The sequence below is a fragment of the Vanessa cardui genome, chromosome 13 (genome assembly GCF_905220365.1).
Source record: "Vanessa cardui chromosome 13, ilVanCard2.1, whole genome shotgun sequence".
In the NCBI taxonomy this organism is placed as follows: Eukaryota; Metazoa; Arthropoda; class Insecta; order Lepidoptera; family Nymphalidae; genus Vanessa; species Vanessa cardui.
The window spans coordinates 134519-157928 of record NC_061135.1 but is presented as its reverse complement, the minus strand read 5'-3'; the positions used below and the strand labels follow the sequence as shown (position 1 = coordinate 157928).

The window sequence follows — 23410 nt, the reverse complement described above, 5'->3', positions numbered from 1 at the left end:
TAAATTGTCGGCCGCTGAAAACGCGCTGTATGTAAATAAATGGCTAAATTGCTCCCTTATGACCATTACTATGTAATTTTGGCAGCGTACTAAACGCTTCTCTTTTCGCACCCATTACACGTGCTTAATGATAAGTGTATAATAATGTTTGTATGTAGACTCATGATACTGTATTTTATATCATTAGCTTTCTATGTTGTCTTGGGTCGGTGTTTGTGGTAGCGTCGTTACTTCTGATTATCCATAACAGAAGTGCTTTAGCTACATACAATGGGTTCAGAGTAATGTATGTGATGTTGCCAATATTTAAAAAAACGTTTAATGTATTTATATTTAACCCTTCGGGTGCCTGGTGGGTCTGACAGACCCGTCACTTCATAAAATCAACGATAACTTTTAAATTTTTGTAGCAAACCCGCTGCACTCCCGAGTAGCTTCGCGATACAAACTAACGGCTATTTTGACTACTCTCCCGCTTACCACAACGTACACCCATCCGAACAACACGCATTTTGTGTGCGCTCGGGTCTCAGGGACCCGACCAGGCACACGGCGTAACTTTGAATCTTTAAGCTATTATTTTTGTTTGGTCTCTTTAATTTATATTAGGTGGTAAATTATTTATGGAAAAAATAGTGATGCAGTTATAATGACTGGGCGATTAATAAATGATGAAATTCGCCAAGCTTTAGAGAGAAATTTTGAAGAAAATGAAGATCAGGATGTAGTTTTTGATGAAAGTGAAGATGAGTCAGATACATAATTCTGATGTTGACAAGGAAGAAGTAAAAGTCTATAACGAACCAAATAACAGGGATATCATATATACAACCATCAAAAGTGATTTATATGTCCCAGCCATTAAGTAATTTTGGTCACAGATCAATATATAAAGCCCTTGATTATTATTTCTGGATTCTCAACACTACTGGCATAAACGCAAAAGCTATTCATATGTTAAACAATTCGGATACTAGAAGGAACTTTATAAAAAAATGGGCATACTGCTCTACATCAGACTGAACGACGTAATAGTTGTAAGATGCAAAATCTTATCTTACTTTACGTAAGAGAATCAGCTCTCATTTAGGGTAACCCTCCGAGCCACCACCCAAAAAACATAATGCTGGTACGAAAAAGTGTTGTTATGTATGTCCTAACCAAAAAGATCACAAGTCTAAATACATCTATGTGTCTTGCTCAAGTCATATTTCCTTGGAACACGAAATTTTTGATTGTGAAAATTGTCACTTAAATACAGATTAGTTACATGCAATACCTTTGTTACTTTTATATCAAAATATAAAAGTTTGTAAGTTGATTAATTAGTGCCTTAAATTAATATAAAGTTTGATTGTTGACCTCAATTAAAAAATTTAATATTGTCGATTTAAACGTAAGTGTTTATTTTTATTACGTAAAATTAGAGACTTTTTAATTTTTTTTAATATAAATTTGTAGAAGAACTTTAGTTTAATTTTATTTTTCATTCATATAGCTAAACAGCTCTAAAATAAATATAAACACATTATTTGCGTTCTGACTAATAAAATAAGTAAAAAAACAAGCATTTCGTTACCGGGTCCCACAGACCCACCAGGCACGCCATGTAAGTTTTACCCACCAGGCACCCGAAGGGTTAATATCACATTGAATTATTTTATGCTTCGTACTTAATCAAAGAGATCCCTCTACAAGAAACGATACGAGACACTGGTTTAAAATTAAGAACACATCTCGGGGACTTCCTATTGAAGTAAATGTAAAAGATAAAATGGAGTCATATTTTTGTTGAGATGATTGATGGTCGAATTTTGACCAACGTAGAAATGCTAGTATCTCACCAATAAGAAATAGCATTTATTAACTTTCATACAAATTATTTTACAATTTTGAGCGAATATTTATTAATATTTTCTAAGTTACTAAATTGCGGAAAATACTACTCAATACTAAAATCGGTGGAAGCTCTACATCAAATTCAATATTGTAAAATTATGGGTCAAAAATGAATCTTTATTCAAGTTGAAAGATGATTTGGTTTTATTTTATTATAAATATTATTATTATTCGAGAAATGACTTTATTAATAAAACTCGAGTGGCGTTTGCGGCGAGGCTGTCGACTCGTTGCATCTCCCGTCGTGACGCGGTTGTCCGGCCAGCGGCCGAACGCATTATGACATTTCTTAATGACCTCAACGCTTTTTGGTCTCGTATCATTAAGCTGGTGATACAATTTTTGTTTTCTAGTCATATTGTGTTGCGTTATTTTTAGTCGCAAAAACACTCACGTACATGTTTTATAATACGTGTACAGCTCAGTTTTATTTTTTACTATTTGTAGCCCGCAGCCGCGCTCGCGTTTCAGGGGATTGTTTGTCATGTGTTAGGCAAAAAAGTACCCTGTGACTTTCCTTGTGACTCTCTCCTCTCTCGTACGTGTGGAGTGTGTTTTTCACACATTCGCATCTTGTTATAACCCTGCCTGGGCAATGCAAGGTTTTGTTAACATCAGCCACCGTGACCGAAATCAAACAGGAGAATATCTTGATGGATGCAACATTACTTTTACCAGAGTTCAACATCTTGGCACACTAATTCAGTAATTATTACAAGTAGTATTACAATTAGTATATATTCCATCAGTATGGAACTCTTTCAGTTTTGTTATATATTATATTATAAGACGACCTCCGTGGTCGAATGGTGTGTACACCGGTTTTCATGGGTACGCCACTCCGAGGTTTCGGGTTCGATTCCCGGCCGAGTCGATGTAGATTACCATTAGTTATCTATGTTGCCTTGGGTCTGGGTGTTTGTGGTACCGTCGTTAGTTCTGATTTTCCATAAAACAAGTGCTTTAGCTACTTAAATTAGGATCAGAGTAATGTATGTGATGTTGTTTCATTAGTTATACTTACGTTTTCCGACATGTTTCGGAGAGCTTGCAGTCGAAGTTATCATAGAGCACTCGGCAGTAACTGTCGGTATGTTTCAATAGACTCGCACGGTTTTTAATGAAGTCGCAACATCTCTTATCATAAATCTACAATGTTCACACTTCGGTTGAGTTAATATCCCGGCAAGCAAATTATAACAGAAACTATCAAAATTAACTGCCTGAATTATAAGTCGTTATTCACCGTAACGACAGAGCGGCCATTGTAACTCCTAACTGACGTAATTTATGTACACTTGTAGTTTCGAATTGATCATTTGCAGCTTCTTGATCTCAGCGCGCTATCGGTAATAGCGCTCCGTGAACATCGATAGTATTAAAACTAATCACTACTGTAATGAATATTACAATTGCATCTATTATTGTTCGTTGAACACTATTAAACAGTTTTATGTTTATTCTAGTATCCATTAAGTAATAAAATTACTGTATGTAGCTCGGTACATATTGAACCGTTCTATGTAGAAACATTTAGCTACAATAATGGCGTTAAGCTACCTCAAAATGGAACCTGAACCTAAAAAGTAACGTTTTGGAATTAGTTCCAAACCCTCTATACGAAGAGAGAACGCCTCAGCTCTGCAGTGGGATATTTACAGGCTGTTACTTTTCGTTTCTATTTACACTGGCACTTATATGATCGACAAGGAATATTGTTAATGTTGTAACTTCGCTCGCCGTCATAGATACTGAACTTTGTTTTCACACGTAACATTGTTATTAGGATTAGTGAAAAGAAGGAACATGAGAGATATCAATGTGAATAAGTACGTAGGATATTTAATGCGAGTCAGCAATAAAGTTTACCCGGATGGCAGGCCGCAGGTCAAGCGGCCGTCACAGGCGGCGTCTGATTGTCAACAAGCCAAGAGGAGCTCGGAACAACGAATAAATTACAATTCAAAGTGAACCTTATTAACCGGATCGCAATAAATTAAACAGAAAAGTTAATTAACGAAACGGCCGTGACGTCACGCCGCCTCCGACGCGGCTGGGAATAAAATTTACATTCATAACCGTAATAGAACCTTTTCCGATGCCGTGTCGTTCTATGTTTTATTCGAAAATATGGTCTAATTTACGGCCGTACTCGTATTCATGTGTAATTTGTATGCGAACGTTCGTTTCTTGCGGCGCGCGGTGACGGACGCGGACGGCTAAATACAGGCCGATTATCCTATTATATATTTTATTCGAGTAAAACGAATTATAGCAACGAATGGTACGAAAGAGAATGAATTACGTCAAAGCAAGGGTTCCGCAGTGAAAGCGTTACCAATTCATTTTATTTATGTACTCACCGTAACAAGCTGCTGATGCCGCGTTAGTTCTCACAAACGTTGTTTGGTTTTTTCAGTAATTATTTAGTGTTGTATAAGCTATAATTTTACGTTTGTTGATTTTAAGTAATAACAACCTGTATACGTTTCACTGCATTGTTTTCTCCTTTCGAAGCAAAGATTTGGAGCTCATTGTACCACGATACTTCAATGCGGCTGGTGGATACATATATATAAATCTAATACATGTTATCTATAAGGACCTTCAATCAATTTAATTAATTATTATATATAATTATTACAATGGTATCATATATTCATAAATGATTATTATTTCACAATTCATATCTTATATACTCACATAAGGACATCTTAAACTGTCCGGTTAGAAATGACCAAGGATAGCTATGACCACATATCAGTCCGCAGTCTTTCCAAAACCTTATAAAAACACACAACGCTTAAAAATGTTTAGAGCTTGTTTCACAGACAAATTTGTTTTTTTCTGAAAAGTTTAGTCACCCTCATATCGCTACGGACGTAGGCGCGTTGCAGATTTATTATATAATGTGTACGGACTGACAGCGAGCCGCGCAGTCCTCCTCGAAGTTAAGGAAAAATAAATATTTATATTTCTGTTCGTGAGGTTTACTTTGTTTTTTAATTGCTCCACAGTTCTGCGGAGTCGGTGACAAGTTGTTTTTCATGTAACTCATTAAAAAACATTGAAATAAAAATACCTTGCATTTTTATTTCTAAACTAAATGCGTAATTTAAAAAATGTATTTTGCTACTTTTACACAAATAAGATTATTTTTTAAAGTTTAAGTTAGCTTAAACACAGACGCGAGAAGCAAATTTTAAATAAATTAACATAGAAAAGGCATTATATTATGCGCACACCTTGCCGGAGCCGCGGCAACTGTAATAGTTAAAATATACATGTATGGGGAAAAATTTTGCTTATTTTTGTAACGAGGTAAAAACGCACAGCTTTGTCTTTCTACATTTTATTTACGATAAACGAAATACTCGTTTGAATATATTTAGAACAATAACTTTATCGAATTATAAATTTACTCGAAGCACATCAGATATCCTATCGCCAAAAAACAGTGTTCACTGTTTAATATTGTTGTGTTGTGGTTTGAAGGGTGAGTGAGGCTGTGTAACTGATGCAAGCGACATAACATACCCTCAGATTTAGGGGTTAGATTAATGGTTGAACAGTGTTATAGTATTTGGTCAATGGTGACTAAAAAAAGTATACCATACCTTACGCGTATGGACAAACACTGTAATTGCGACGACACTCTAACTTAGTAAGTATGAAAAAGCTTCACCGAATTTTTATAAATATATGATGTAACATGTCACATTCAGACATAACACGCTAGAGTGCAGTGAATTTCGAGTTTCTCCTTACCTCCTCCTTTAACCTCTAGTGTTACTCATTACAGTAATCGAAAGCGTCATTAACAGAGAAATAACACTAAACAATAATTAAATAACCGCCGTACCGAGCAACATATTTTCCGTTTGAAACAATGGCAAGCCTCGTAGCCGTGATTCAAACCATTTATATCCATAAACATTGGGACATTGTGTCTGCGCGCTCTCGTTGTTTTCTTGACGTGTGAATAATTATCCGGCTCTGATTAATGGAGCGGGGACGCGGCCGCGCCGCAACCTACGGATACGTGCGCTGCGGGCGAACCCTTGCCACACGAGACTCGATTACACAAAAATATTTAAATATGAAATAATTAAATGGCAGGCGAATATGCTTTAAATAAAACTTTAACCGGTGCTAATGAACTATCATTTATTACCGCCATATTTACGACAAATTTTAATTAATTGATGGAAATATATTTGCCTTGTCGTTTTTCTCAGATCCTTTGAGATATTTCACAGAATTCATTACATTTATATTATTTTAGTACGAGCTCGAATTTAAAAATAGCTGAAATTTTCTCATTTACAAATGATTTTAAAAGAATTTAATCAAAGCACAAACAGTGTAACGTGTTTATTTGCAATCGATAAAGTTGATATTCGATGAGCGGTGACGTTCAAATTGAAAATCCATGTTGGGAACGATGCTTCCATTCCAATGCGATCAATTGCGTATTAATTATTGCCTTTACGTATTGTCTCTGTGTTGTATTGTGTATATTCGGCAACTAAGCAACGGCATCGTAAATGCGCTGCGAGTCGTCTCCTGTATGCAGCCAAAGCTACTAATATTATACTATTATCGGTAATGGGGCTTTGTGCAATCCTGTCTGCGAAGGCGCCACCCACTCGTCAGTTATTCTACTGCTTAGCATCGATACTTTGCCCCCTGTATCGGTTTTAGAGGTAATTGAGCCAATGGTATAACAGGAAAATGGTAAATAACAGCTTGGACTTAGAAATAAGTATCTTATATTCAAGAAACTAGGTAAAGAAACTCAGTAAGATTATTTATAAATAACTACATATTTTATTTCAAGAGGCAGCGGGTCTTGTTTCTTTGTAAGAGTCATTCGTATAGTAACTCGTATCGCGGCGTACGTACGAGTATTCTTGGAGTTTCTTGATACTTTATTCTTTTTAATTTTATTGTATTACATTTCCTGCTACTCCAGAGTATGCAGTTGTTACAGAAAGTAATTATTATTAATCGTGTGTTTGTAGAGTTTGTAGAGGTTACAGGTTGAAGCGTGTTCCTTGTGTTAGCATACCTTGTTTTTACGTAACGTACACTTTCATCACATTAAATAAAGTAATCAAATCTAAAAGATTTATAAAATATATATTAAAGTGATTACAAGTCATTTAAATAAATCTGAAAGAAATCTTGTTGAGATAAATTGGTTTAATATCGTTAAAAATAACCAAACTTGAAATAAAAGTACATTTTCTATTACTCCTCACGAGCAAATACATTCATTCCAAAAAATCTACTTATTAACTATTTTATTAAAAGTAGTAAATTTTAGAATTTAATATAACGGATTAGTTTTTGATAAAATCTGAGAAATACAAATACACTGATAACGATTTGTTTGTATGTGTTCATTAAAAAATTAGTTTTCTTATGTTTTCTTTTGTCATAGCATTTGCTTTTCATTTGGAACTCTACAAATTTTATCTCCTGCACTTTGCACTTTCCATCAGTTATATGACTGTTAACATTAATGTATGCCCTTTTTTGTACAATACTTGTTTTGTATATTACATTAACTTTTGAATAAATAAAAATATATTTAAAATAACGGTGAGTTTACAGAAACGAAGCAGTTTATATAGACAGTTTGAAGTCTCCATTATTATGTAATAAGTATACTAACTCTAAACCTTTTACTAAAGCTATATTCATACTAGAATTATGACATAGAGGCGCGGTACTGTTTGTAGAGCATCGAGTTCAATACAATTAATCGTACGTGCCTTATCTGAATATTATACTCGTGTAGACGAAGAGGTATACGTATGCGGTATATGAGGAACACTTCGACAGTTTGAAATTATAATTTGTTTTTATTACGTGATTGATATGAAGATGTGAAATAATAACAATTTTCACAACTGTTTAAAGACGTAACTAAACTTATCTATGCTATCTATTTATATTTGCTTTTCAATGTGCAACCAATCTTGGGAACTAAGATGGCAAATATTTTGTTTTTGTACTTATATTGGGTCATTCGCCTTTTAAACTGGAACACAAAAATACAAAGTACTATGTGGCGCTTGTACAGTCGCTGTAAGAAAAGGTTCGTCACGTTAAGATCTATTTTCGTGTGCTCAGTATAAGCGCTAATGTGCTTTACCGATTGAGAATGACATATTGCGTTGCAATTTCAATGCTTAAATTGATGTTTAAATTCAAAAGGTACTAAGAGTTTAAGACTTGATAAAGGAATGAATTTGAAAACCTATCGATTTTCTTACTCTGACTGTACATGTGATAAGTGGATGGGTGCTACCCGCCGTGCGCAAAGCTTTGCCACAAAATAAAACCATTTCTTTGGTTGTTTATAAAGATAGTAATTGTCCGTCCCGACTCCGTACGGGTTAAATTCCTCCTCAGCTACTTCTCTAATTGAACTTCCTTGAAAATAAATTGTCTCGATCGACATTATTAACTCTAGTACACAAAATATAGTAGTTTACTATCACAAATACAAACTACCGCCTGTTTATATTTCAAAATGTTCACATACACAAACAGTTATTGTTGGATTATATAAATATCAATGTGTGAGTGAGTGAGATGATTCTTCATTGTGTCACACATTTGTAGGAAATAAACGAGAGGAATGAATTTACCACAAACTCTGGTTCGCGGAACGCGAGTTTATTTTGAATTCGCTTCTACAACAAAAAAGCGATACACGATCTGCATGCGAAAAATATTGATGAACTTTTAACAAAATATTTCCGTCGCAACAACGACGAGAACGTTCGTTAACTTAAACATTAATTTAACGTAATACACAATTATAATGGAATATGAGCATCAAATATTCTTTATACTTTTCATAAAATAAACATCAGAACAAATTAATTACATATTAATAATAGTTTAATTAAGGCAAAGGCATTATTTTGTACAAGTAATAATATTGTATAAAGGCAGCCATTTCAATGAGGCTTACATTGAAACTCGTTGCTATCAATCAATTATTTAGTATGATATAAATTATGGATTCTTACTCAAGAAGGCGCGCCCCTCCACGCTCTGCTATAGGCGTGCATACGTATGTGTGATGCTCGTGCGTATGTGATATGTAAGTGTGTGTTTTCCCTCATGCCTTGTTAATTTAGGTATGATAGTCAAAATAAATACACATATTGTTAAACGAGGGTGTATTAACATTAAGAATCGTAGCAATTTCTTATGTACTCGTAACTTAGAACGCTTACAAAACTTAAAGCACAATGGAATAACAACACCAACAACCTGTAAATTATCCACTGCTGGGTTAAAGCCTCTTCTCTCTTTGAAGAGAAGGTTTCAAATATATTTCACCACATTGGGAGGATGTTTGCTAAAAAAAGCTCAATTGATGTATTCAGTGTTCAGTTTTATATAAAATCCATTAAATAAATGTTAGTACAAAAATACGTTTTCGAACTTTTAAAATTACTGAATATTTCTGTTTTTGCAAGAAGTTTGAGCAGGCTGATGCTATTGGTACCGTCCACCTGTACTACACGTAATACGACACGTAAATCCAAAAATAGTTTCATTTTTTTTTGTTCAGTTCATTATGATTTCGTGTGCTACTCGTAATAACGAGAAGGCAGAAATTTCTAAGAAAGATTCAATCAAGTCGTGGAACGCGCGGAGGCTGTGCGCGTGACGTCACATGCCCGCATACCTCCGTCTTCATTTGTGTCACCGACACGATTGTATTCTTATTGTCTGCATATTTTCACATTTACAAAGGGTTCAAGTCTTGACAGTTTCAAAATTGTCTCTTCGAAAACACGTATTATTTGAATAATATAAGGATAAATAATGTAGCGAAACAAAGAACGTTTCTGGAGCGTACTCGTCATAAAACTTCTTATTTACCACATGACCCAAGAGATTTTTTCTCATGCAAATATCTTATTATATCTACGAAAGTATTGGTCCTCATTGTAAATTTCACATTTCGAAGCACCTGCATTTTACTTCAGTAATTTACTTTCTGCAGACATTCGGCATTGTAACCAGTATTATTTATTGTCCTAGTTCAGTATGTACCACTAGCTAGCTATTAGACTTAGTTTTCTAGTAAACAACAACAATAACAGCCTGTACAGATTTCTCGCTACTGGGCTAAAACCTCCTCTCCCCTCGAGGAGAAGGTTTGGAACATATTTCACCACGCTGTTCCAATGCGAGTTGGTGGATAACACATGTGGCAAAATTTCAATGAAATTAAGCACATGCAGATTTCGTCACGATGTTTTCCTTCACTGCCGACCTCGAGATGTGTTATAAACACAAATTAAGCAAATTAATATTCAGTGATGCTTGCCTGGGTTTGAACCCGCAATCAGCGGTTAAGATGCACGCTTTCTAACCACTGGGCCATCTCGGCATCTCGGTGCACTAGTAGCTAGATTAAAATAGCCTGAGATCGTGGGTTTTAATCCTGGATCGATTCATTAATACACATTGAGATAAGCGAACCGGTGTAATTACAGATACAACGTATAGATCATATCGACGCATTGTGTGGGGCCCCTTTTTCCGTTCTTAGAGTTATAGTTCTGCCAAGTAATACATGTGCACCGCGTGGTCGTGTCACTCGTCTGTATGAAACAACAATTATTGTTAATTGTCGGATGATTTGTAACGCACATTAGATACCGGATCTGAAGGGTCGTTAATCTCGGCTGGAATTAGTATATGGACGTTAATGATGTCAAATCGTGTGTGATTTGTGATATTTATATCATTAAGATGTATTTTAATCATTATATATCAGGTTTGAGTTTCATTTAGTGTTCTGAGCTATCTGGGATTAGCACTTGTCATATATGAAAATACAACTGCACTTAGTATTGTTATGTTCCAGTTTGAATAGTGAGTCAGTAAATGTAATTATAAGAACAAACGACATAACACCCAATTTCCCAAGAGATGGCGCGTGACGTTATATAGTGGTTAATGTTTCTGCAAGTCGATGAACAGGCATGTGACTACGTACCATCAGAAGCCAATTTTTCCCAAACCCCAAACCTATTTCAAATTACAAAAAAATATGTAATCCCTTTTGAAGTTCAGTAAAATATCATCTGATGCGACCCAAACGCTACCTGCTGTATGTTGTTCCTACCATTACAGAAACGTGAAAGCAAATGCCCAACTAAGTGTACAAAGTTTCAACTCGACTGGATTAACAATCAGTTCGAACGGCGAGATTTTGTTGAATTTTATTTGTTTGAATTTCATAGTTGGACTATATTAGACTTATGCATATAATTTAAACGCAAAAATACATACCGAAAGAAATAATAAACATTAAAAATATAATGTATTAAATTTAATTCTGTAAAAGTTAGGAACGTTTAACACCTACAATTACGGTCTGCACATGCCAAGCGTAAGGCTTTGTCTCTCTGGGGAAGCTTCGGCAAGGAGAAAGTTTTGACATACCACAACGGCTTGCGTTGGTTGATATTACATAAAATGGCAGAACTTTATCTGACACATGGAAACTTATTCACGATACTCACTTTAAGCTGAACACTCAGTGGATCTTACACGATTTTGATTAGAATCCACGTCTTCCGATCACTCGTCCTACATAATATATTACAAATCCGAATACACGGGACCAAACAAGAGGACACAGACGAGTGGAGTTTATTTAAATTGTAATTTGGAATATATTATACTAAAATACTTTCCAAATGAGAAAATAGAAAAGAATAATAATTTAATTTTACTATGCTCTAAATAGGAGTGGAGTTGGATTGATCCTCGAAACTTTAAGTTATTTTTGACTCAGACTACTTCCATTCGAAAGGACGTCCGTGTCGCTGTAAGAAACAAATTAACTAATACGAGCAGACGTAACGATCGCATAAACAACTTCTGCTGAAAATTGACGAAGGGATGCTTTATTTGGTATTTTACGAGCGCCCAGGCGGCGCGACTTCGGGCCCTCGCCGTATCAAAGTGTGCTAGCGATGTTTTAAGTGATGCAATAATCAATTTCGGTGATAATATTATTAAGTAACGTGAAACTAGAAAGAACTAACAAAGAAATTATATTTTATTATTATTAACAATCTGCAAAATTGATTTTGCTGCATTTGTATTTAAAATAATAAGTAAAGCTACCAAAGCAATAAATATAAACAACAAAATTAAAAGTAACAGCATATGTCCTACTGCTGGGCGTATATTGCCAGCTCTAAAGATCCAGAATATAAAATAATACCTGAGTAAATTATAATATTAAAGGTTTCGTAATGTAGTTGATGATGGAGTATCTAAAATACGACTATACTTGTTAAGCCGTCGCTTCAAGCGCTGTAGTAAGCCGGCGCACTTTACGAGGTCCTTTTATCGCACTGACCTCTCTGCTTTTATTATTTCATCCTTTAATTAAAATTACTAAAAGTATACACCGCGTGTCAGCGCTCGCGACTTCATGCATTTAACTTACTTTCATAGTAATTGTAAGCTTTTAAAATGTTGTTATACTGATGCCTTTATTATTGTGTTCTACGCCTTTATTATTTTTATAATTAATGAAATTCTAATACATAAGGATGATTGCAATTCCTATCTAAAAAATACAACTATACTAGTGTAATCAAATACAATTTAACTGAAGCTAAAACATATTTGAAATATTTAGTCAGCAATAAACAAAACATATGTATATTTATAGATTACGTATGTACAGCATGTAGGTAGCGTAATAGCCGAATTAGCGGGTTCATGAATCAAACACGCAAAGGTTTCCAGGCGTATACTGGCGGGAACTCTCCTATCAGTATAACTATTCGAGGAGGGCTGGCGTCGCAGCTGTACTTAAAAGTCTAATATATACATAAATCTCTACATAATTTACTTTTGGTTATTATTTTACGTGATTTTCTTAGAAATAAACGTGAAACGTACTATTGAATTAAAAACTCTATTGGTATTAACTTTTCCACTTTAAGTTAGTCACTAAAAATCGATAGTCCTGAAACATTAACAACGTAATAGAGAATTATAATTATTTATTCAAGTAGAATTTATGATGAGGTTTCGGGCCCACCTCGAGTCAGCTTACTTCGACTTTTTCAAAGTGATATCCAAAAGAATATATAAACAAACCATTTTAAAATATCGAATGTTGAATCGAATCAATTTTAAATCTTACTATAAAATATAATAATTGCCTTTAATTTCATAAATATGCTGGCAATATATAAATGGATAAATACTTATCGAAGTATGCACCATGTTTCATCAAAAATAAATGAGTTTTAAGTTTTAAGCTCCTTTAGATAGGTTAAGCCTCATCAGAAATTTTACCGCTTAAAGGCTATACTTAGTTTTGTTGTTTTTCGGTTTACAAAAGTGAGTGAGCCAGTGTAATAACAGACACAAGGGACATCATATTTTACCGAGATTAGTGACACATTGGCAATATTAGGAACACTCTTATTCACCACACCAATTTGCATAGGCATTAGTGATTAGTTACCAGCAATTGGCCTATTTGACATTTCTAAACTATTTACCTGGAAACCTCTTCAAATTGCGTTTCAAATATTGATGGTTAATTTAAACTATATTTGGACCAATTTATGCAATACGTTATTTGAACATTTAGCTAAGTGATGTTTGAATAAGGCAGATGTAACTGTCAAAACGTCGAGTGAAATAAAATGGATGATAGTGGTTGGCATTCGAGTGAAATATGAAATAAGTGGAAATGTACGAACCGGGACGAAGCCTTCTTTACCGCTTAGAAGAATTTTAAACCAATCCCTCTGCTTCACTACATGTGAAGTAGCTACAGCTTAGTAGATATTAATAGCATCCTCAAGCTTAAACAAAGAAAGGAGAAAGAGGAGAATTTAAAGAGAGAAAGAGACAGGTGCACACATACGCCGAGAGGATCATCCCGTGATAATGTCCATTAACTCGTGGAAGTATCAAATGCGATAAATTTTAGCCCATTTACAAATACCACATAAAACATTTTCATTTTCTCATAACGTCCGACTAACATGATATTCGACGTTTTGTACAAAACTTTCTTTTTCCGAGCACATTTCCATATCAGATTAGCGGATCGGAGCTCGCGTACAAAGTTTGCCTATTTATAAAATTGCTCAGTTTGTATCAGATATTAGCTGATTGGACTTGATGTTTATTGCCTTCAAAGAGTAAAAGATAAAAGGGTTTTTTTATTCAACATTGCTCTTTCTGAAGCACATAAAAACTAATGATACTCGTGGAACACAAAAACATAATCAAAATATTCATTATTGAAATAGGTTCATAAGAGCAATCTCAAATCGCCATGTTGTACAGCTTTTGGAATATGAATATGTTCCAAACCTTCTCCTCAAAGGGAGAGAAGGCCTTAGCTCAGCAGTGGGATTGGCAGGCTGTTGTTGATGTATGTACTAAAATTAAAAGCAATTAAATCGCTAGTTGTAAGTTCAACTAGTTTTCAATATATGAACTCTAAGTAGTACTGAACAGCAACTGTAGATCACTTAAAGCCGGCGAACGTATCGTGTGACAAGCGCTATCGCGCATCTTAACGCGAGTGATAGCAGCCGGCCGATGTCGCGCGATAAGCGTGACGTATTGACGCTGCTATCGCCCGACTCTCTGATAACGGGTGTACTCGTACCTAATGTTTGTATTCACATCCGAAAACTAGCTTTTCTATTACAATTATAATTATTCTAAAAAACATTAAGTGACGTAATACGGCTTTTGATCATTATCTCAAGTATTTTATTCCAAAATCAAAAATCAAAATATACTTTATTCAAATAGGTTTTCACAAGAACTTTTTAGTCATAATTTAAGAAATATATTAGGTGAAGCTACCACCGCTTCGGAAAGTAGATTCCATCGATAAGAACCGGCAAGAAACTCATTAGTATCTTTTCATTGATTATTGCTGTGGTGAAGTAAATAGTAAATAATAAAATCTTATTATAACATTATTATTGAATCTCTTGTTAAACTTACAACTTTGTATATTATATGTTGCCCATACAATACTTCTTATCGTATAATAATTTCGTACACATTTTCATAGAAATAACTGAAATAGTAAATGAATTCTTCTTTGTAATATTATTTAGGGATAAGAAATAATAATGATATCTTTCGACTTCTACGAGAAATCGTAACATGACATTCAGACGAGGGAAAACAATAAAACTAACATTTCAACACAGAAATGTCTGACAAAATCATCTTTATTTTCAATACAAATGTCGTACAGTCAATTGAGATTAGTAACATTCACTACAACTATTATTTACAGACCCGCCGCGAGTTGCCTCATAGCCGCTAGTCACGACATGACCTTGGAGATTTTATTGTAGCGTTCAAAAATACAACGCGAGAACTCCTTATTATGATTTTGATATATTTTTCTTGTGATAGGTTTTGTGTTGAAAGTTATATTATTATTTATTTTAAAAATATACTGAAAATTGATTTTTTATGATTAAGCACGTGTTTCAGTTTCCTTTTCTTTATTTTATATTTAAAGGTACTTGTAATATTTGTGTGTATAGTTTAAGCCTATACGCACAAATATTGTTTTAAGTATTTTTCGATTATCGGTATTGTCATTAGCGTAAATGACACTAAATCAAATCTTGCCCACTCGAGTGATCCTTTCTAGTGACGTGTCGAGCGGCCGGAAGGCGTGTGTGGGTGTCGGTTAAATCAGGGTTCGCGAGTTAGGACCAATATCCGATGCTAATGAGTGCTTGATTACTCGACGCTCGATACCGCCTCTGCGCGACCCAAATTTAGACACGATCTGTAGGCACAAGCGTTATACGTATAATACTTGAAGTTTTATTACATTCATTGTAGAGTCATTAACTAAAATATATTGCTTTTAAATGTAAATTTGTGTTACATTTGTAAAAAATGATTTACATTCCTAAAACTTTGACGTGTACAATGAACGAATAATGAAGAGAATGAATGATTATAACCCAGGTATATCATCACACACCTACGTGAGTGAATAGCTCTCTACAATCTATATCTTTATCTCCGGCTGATGGCCAAATTCAATAATAAATAATTCATAGTTTTTTCGTATTGTACGTATATATTTCTGTGCACCATTAAATCACATCAATAATTTATAAATTGTTATATAAACAGATGAAGAATACTACAATTCGTTAGTCGCAATGAATAAAAATGGTATTCACGGATTTTTTCATTGATGGTATTGTCTCGAACAGTGTATTATGATCACAATAAAAGAATGATATGCCATGTTGAATGTTCATTATTATAATATTGTATATTTGTGTGTCGTGCAGGTGGTGCGTGCAACATGTGCGCGTGCGCGTGGCGGCTACACGCCTTCACCGCCGCGCTCGTGCTCGCCGCGCACCTCATCAAAGGTCAGTGAAGTGAAGCTATTTTATATTTTAAGACAATACTCATCGGCAAATTACGTTGATGTACATTATGAATAGCGATTTATTTCAAAAGAAAAAACAAACTTAAGTATAACGTAATATCTATTAAAAAAAATTATGGTAGAGTCCATTACACTGATTTTATATAAATTGATAATAATAAAATGCAAATTTTTAGTAAGTTGTATAAACTGGTAAGTGATAAACTCAGCGCCTAGCGCTTGTAATAATTTAAACATCAACAGCGGTGAATATATTAAAATACATTATACATGTATAATTATAATAAATCCACTCAACTAAATGATATTTACGTAGTTCGTAGCAGCGTAGCGCCGTAGCTGTCGTAGCTACGTAGCAACAGCGCTACGACGAAAACAAGTTGAATTTACGTAACTTGTGCTTTAGGGAATTTACAACGTTAGTTTTAAAAACTTAGTTAACATTATTTTTTAAGAAAATAATCTCCTTTACTGAATCGCTTACACTTCTAGTCACTATTTTTGCTCGACCCAAATCTATCACTTTAGAAAAGGTACAAGGTACAATAATAATAATAAGAAAGAACACTTAAAACATTCGATTGTCTGCACGTACGACTTTTAGTAATGCTTATTGATTGATGATTAATTGTGCAAATATTAATTTAAAAAAATAATTTAAATTATCGTTCAAATTAAATGTAATTTCATATACGGTTTAATGTTTATAAAGTGTACATAATAAATTTAATGCCTCACATTTTACTTGATATAAAATGGAATAAGTTTTCAATTAAAATATAAACATAAAATTTATAAATACAATTTTGTGACAGCAATATTAATAATGTTGAAATTTGTAAGCGTTTATTCGTTAAAACCATTTAACGTAAGATTTCTTTGTTATTATTAAATATTTATGTCAGATACACAAAAGCTGAAAGTACATAATACCTACAATATACATAAAAATGGCGATGACAATATCTCAGATCATTTTTATTCTCTTTTTAGAATGTCTTAAAACAATCAATGTGTGTGCGATAATTTCTTAAAATTAATTTAAATATCCGTTTGAAACAATATTTTGCATTAGCATTTTATGTGTATTAAGGTACGTCTTCTGAATGTTGTTTCATGTGTACATCGATACAGAATAAATGTTCAAATCAATTATCATTTTTTTATTTTCTTATAAATTTTATAATCATTACAGGAATATTGTCAAAGATTTATTTTTAATTTTTCTGCAATTGACATCTTGAGAGGCCGATCCGTTTTTATAACAGCGAGTGTGCGTGGCAGGCTCTCCGCCCCTCGTCAGATGTCGTCTTATTATTGCCTACTATTTATTCGCTGCACGAATATCCGTGATGGTCCGATAGTGATATATTGAAGTTTGTGTAAATACTTTTATCGATAGACTTAAGTCGACAAATTTCCTGCATTTGATTAACTGAACGTCGGAGTTTTTCTTATTTATTTTCCTATATTTGATTTTAAGCAATGTGAATACTAGACTCTATTTTTTGCCACTATTATGAGTGCTTTCGTGTCTATTTTATTCCTAAGATATGTTTGTGTTAACAAGTCGATAAATTTTTGTTTTCGTTCAAAGTTGTGACGAGTTTGATGAATAAAGTTTTATCGTCGGTGAATTTGACTCATACGGCAAATGTTTGGTTTTATAAAGTTGGCTCTTATTACGCACAGGGGAACGTGTGTAGGAAACTAAATTGGATTTTCGTAAATCGAATCCTGCAACTATTCATTTCAAGGTGAATATTTAATGTCTACAGTAATAAAATACCGACTGGTGCAATTTTCTTCAAGTATAAATATATTGTTGCAGCATCATTTCTTAAATGAGTTTACGAATGTCACACTAATAAGCTGATTTTAATATAATTTTTTGTAATGGTAAATAAGTATAAATATATCCAGTAGACTATCATAGTAGACGCAAGTTGTTTGATATTTTAACGGTGTTTGTTATTAAATCGTAACATTCTAATCATTTGAGCAATAAACTCCTAACAGAAATATAGTTAAGAGTTTCCTCTTACAAAAAAAAACCAAAGTGTTTCTCATGCTCAGTCGCGTCGAATAATTGACTTGAAATAAAAGTATAAAATATCGACATTTTGAGCACTTTAGATGTGATTTGTCATAGAATTGAATCCACTCCTCGAAATGTAAGCATAATTGTGATTTTTTTTTAAAATCCGGAACTGACTCTTCCTTGTGAAAAAAATTAAAACTGATTAACTTTAGTTTTTCATACAGATTACTAACAATTATTTTAATTCATATGCTATTTATCTTTAAGTATTGTGTGAACTCATTTTATACTCTAATATAATATTGATAAAAAGTTCCAAATCCTATTGGAGAAAGTACCGTAAGCAGACTTCTAATGCCTTTAATAATTGGGACATCTGTTCAAATTATAGTGGTTTAAACTGCTGCTAGAAACGTACAATACGTAAAACTATTTCAAGGCTTTATAATATTAAAGGTGAAGCAAATTCCTCTACTAGATTGAGCTAAGATTCAAACTTCTACAATTCATTATATCGACTTCGTTTTATAAAATTATATCGTTTAACTGGAAAAGACCGCGACAAAATTACCCTTATTTTAATAGTGCTTAGGGCTACTTTCAGTTGTATTCTATTTACTTTATGACTTTCAATTCGGAACGATCGCTCTCTGAAGCTAAAATACAAGTCAAAATGTTCCTTATAAAGTCTGAGCTAGAGCTTACGTACTGCCTAAACCTAGCAATGGGAGAATGCGTCTTATGCTCAAGACGCTAAGGACTGGTGTCTTTGTCACATTTTACGACGTCTAGTTTGCAAGGCTGCACTTTAAGACGGTGTGACGCAAATGCGACTTGAGCGGTTCCTGCGGAACCCGCGAGACACGCGAGCGCGGCACGCTATGCCTACATCCACTTCGGCTTCCGATGTTTTGTAATTAAAAACTTCTCAGTGATTGTTTGTTATTTTATTCACTTTGAATTTCAAATCTCCTATTACCACTGTACTTGAATTTTATTATGTCAAATATTATTAAAACAATTGAGTGATGCAATTGCATTGTATTTGAGAAGATTTTTAATATTAAAAATAGTGACTTAAAATAATTTAGACAATTTGTAGAAATTAACATTTTTCAGATACTCCATTTTACAGACCCTTGAAAGAAGAAAATTTTCGAAGTAGCAGAACGTTTTCTATATAACAATTTCGGTCACAGACAGATGTCGAACTAATATCGCACAAAACTTGGTCAAGGGCCAGCCGGCGTTCGTTCCCTCTGTCTAAAGCTCGCTCCGGCGATGCTTTGAGGCTTGACCAGGGTTGAACCAGCTTTGAAAAACCGAAATCGAAAAAACATTTCCAAGCAAGACGTACCTAATAAACGTTTATAACTCATAATGTCATGGTAACTAAAACTTATATCAACTCTTACAGTATTTACTAACGAGTTTGTCATGTATTAATTTAAGTAAAGCATAAAATAATCCAAAACTAGACGACGCACAGCTTTATAATTTAAAAAATGACTTCCACTACATTTAAATAGAGTTCGCAAACGGATCGCGTTATATTTGCATATTGCGAGTCAGAGGTACGAGTGTAGACAACTTTGTCGTAGTAGAAAGAATAGTCGTCCGTGTTTTTAAATAACAGCTCGGGTGAAAATTGGTAGAAAAAAAAATATTGCTCCAGTTTGTCTCGAGGTATATTTTTACTTTCACACACGAGCCCGATTATGAAATATTTAACATGAGACTCGCCAGCCCTGACTCACACAAACGAATCTCGCCGAGAAGTAGGCCTTCATTTTAGGTGCCTTTTAAATAGAATCAGATATCTTTCTCTCTTCTTTCAACTGAAACTGGGATGTTTTAATATCAACACATTCAAGTGTTGTGACCTGTTTCATTTACTTATTCATTCGGATCAACGAGATTTTCTAATGAATGTATTTAAAGTTTAATCCTTTTATATTTATTGAAACTAGAATTACGCTGTCTTCATTTTCCGTTTTCTTGTGGACAGAAGTTAACAAAATAATTTCATCGTTCCAAAAATATATAAAGTTTCTTTCTTTTATTTTGCAAAAATAGATTAGATTTCTTTTAATTTCCTACATTTTAAGCCTTTATGATGTATATTTTTTTCTATGTTACTGAAATGTATCCACAATCGTACCTTATGTTCATTTGGACTAAAATTCATAGTTATACAACTATGAATTGAGTTTTGAAAATTTAAGCACACAGCAATAATATTAAAATTTCGAAATTTTCAGAGTTTCCGAGATATATAACTAAGACTCATCCATTAATATTCAAAGCGACATAAAGGCGAATCCAGATCTGATTGAAACGCTGTGATTACGCCGTTAATTATTATCAGTTATTAACCGCAAATCGGTAATATCGAAATTGCCAGAGCTCTGATAGCGCAGAGTAATTAGTTTGAACTTTCTAATTATGTAAATATAGCCATTGTAACGCGTGCGTACGTATCGCGTAACTTATATCTGAAATCTATTTACGTAAGCACAGTTAGTCACAACGTTTACGATTCAAAATAACATTTATCTAAGTGATTATATTATTAGAGAAAGCTTTCATAAGTATTTTATATATTTTATGACATGTTAGTGTGTTTTACTGTCATTAATACAGTAGTTAGTTTTGTATATTTTTCGCCCTTCAATTTTGCGAAACGTTTACATTCGATGTTGTCTGTGTTTGTATAATACGTCTTATATAAGTGACCTTCCGATGTTATAACAAATCTTGTATGTAATTATGTATTCATAGCAATAAACTGAGCCATTTATAGCTAATAAAAACTTAAACAAAGCAATCACTTACCGTGGCCTACATAATAAGTCACAGAGTAATTCGGCTGAAAGCCCGCGGTCATTATTCCAGCTGGCCCGCTATCGCTTATGTGGTAATACGATAGGCGTGGCCTAATACGATGGAAATTGTGTTAAATCGCTGTAAATACCGACGCAAGACTCGCCACGGAGCCTCTAAGTGAAGCATCACACGCCAACTTATCTTTATGTAACTACTAACGCTGCCTCGCGGGCTGACGGCTATAAAATATACAGCACTGATGTGCTCGACTTTAATTTATTATGCAAAGTATCACTTGTTGTCAATGTTGCCGAGCCGTGCTGCACACTCGTATAGTACGGCGGGGCGGGGGGCGCGGACTTGTTTGCTGATAGTGATTTTTTGAAATCAGTGAAGTGGGTGTATGTATGGTGTTCGTTATAAATAGATAGATTTGCGACTCCTACGACCACGTTGATAATGTAGTTTACTTCTAGTGTACGTACACTAGAAGCTTACAGTTGACACACAATATATAAATCCATAAAGTGATGACATATTTAGTTGTCAATTACATTTTCTATAAAATATTAACTAAGCAGTTGGTCGATATCTGAGTTATTAGCAGTATTCTAAAAATTTTTAAGAACATTTTCAACTGTGTGACTTTGATATTCCAATTGAAAATGACCAAAAGTAATCACGGCGTAGGGCCAAATGCGGCGTTCAATAATTGTTATTGTTTTTGTTCCACGAACGGATTATGAGTGTTAAATTAAACAAGAGTGCACTCTCGCACACACCTGGGTTCTAAGATATCTCCTGCGTAGTTGTCTTGTCTCATGTAATAAGCGGCCAAGTGACATTATTGTTTTATTTTCGTATATATAAATAAGTAAGATTGATTCTTAATTAATCTATGAGTTTTTGATTCCTCAATCTTTGTCTTTAATGTCTTCGAACCGCCAGAGGCCGAGACCAGCGACTATATTATAAACGTGATTTAACAAAACTCGTGTAAACGCTTTATAAAATGCCAAAGGAATTATCATAGAAAAAGATAAAAAACAAGAAATCGTAAATCACATTCGACTTGTACGGAAATATAAAACAATTGAAAAGAAAAATAAAGATAATAGAATGTACGTTTCATTTTTGTTTTCTAATAAATCTTTTTGTTTGTTGACTCCCGAGCGCGAGGAAAAAGTTGCCGTTTTTTTATAATATTTTTTCCTGTATGTACTCGTTTCGAATTTTATTCAATGTAATATTTTCATAACATTTTAAAACCCTTCAACTCGCTTATAAAGCTAACTAACTGGATATCTCATTGTTCCGTCTTTCTATTCTCCGTCCGGCATTCCGCGAACTCATTTCGCATCTCACTCCAGCTTGGTATTGATAATATTTAGTTTAACCAATATCACGTATCATTTTAAACGCAGTAAATTTTGATTTTGAACGTAAAGAAATCCCGTGTTTTTTAAGGGATGATGAGTGACACATTGAGGTATTATAACTTGCCTATGTTGCTAACAGAATATTTTCTTATCTAGTAGTTCATTGATCAGCCTATGAGACAGTGTTGTTACCGAATTGTGATTTTAAAGAAGTTTTAACTACCCGATAAGTTGATTGTACAGATACCAATTAGTCATTACGCATAACAGTAGTAGTTAGTTTATTACCAAATAATATATCTAATAAAAGAAACTAGTTAATCAGCACTCTTTGCCGAATAGTCGACGACTACACGCCGACTAATAGCCGAATAGCCGGCTTTACCGACTAGTCGGAACATGTTTAGTTTTTGGTTGTCTGTCTTTTGTGATAGTTTGACTGAATCAAAGTGAACTAATTACAATATTAGCATTGTGTGACCATTTTTCGACTGCAACCACAATTCCACGGGGTTATGTTTTGTAAAGTAAATAAAATTTTAATGTATATCTTGTACAATTTAGACCTATGTTAATAATTCTTTTATATATAAAACATACAAAGGAAATCATAAAAGTAAACATAACTTTTTTATGTCATTCGAGGTTGTGACGCGATAAACATTTTTATTTCGTGCGACGTTTGACAAAGTTGCAACTGAACCGGTCACGAGTGACCTCCGACCGGCCTCCAGACCAGCAGCACGAGTTGTCTTCGGCTAATAAATATAAAATAACAAT

The 23410-nt window shown here is 33.9% G+C and overlaps 1 protein-coding gene across 1 annotated transcript in view; it reads left to right on the top strand.

Moving 5' to 3' along the window:
* LOC124534917 overlaps positions 1 to 23410 on the top strand; it is a 129769-nt gene that overhangs the window by 29852 nt on the left and 76507 nt on the right. Inside the window, exon 2 of the mRNA XM_047110961.1 lies at positions 16281 to 16364. Coding sequence (XP_046966917.1) covers positions 16295 to 16364 — 70 coding nt within the window. The 5' untranslated portion in view covers positions 16281 to 16294. The remainder of the gene's footprint in view (positions 1 to 16280; positions 16365 to 23410) is intronic.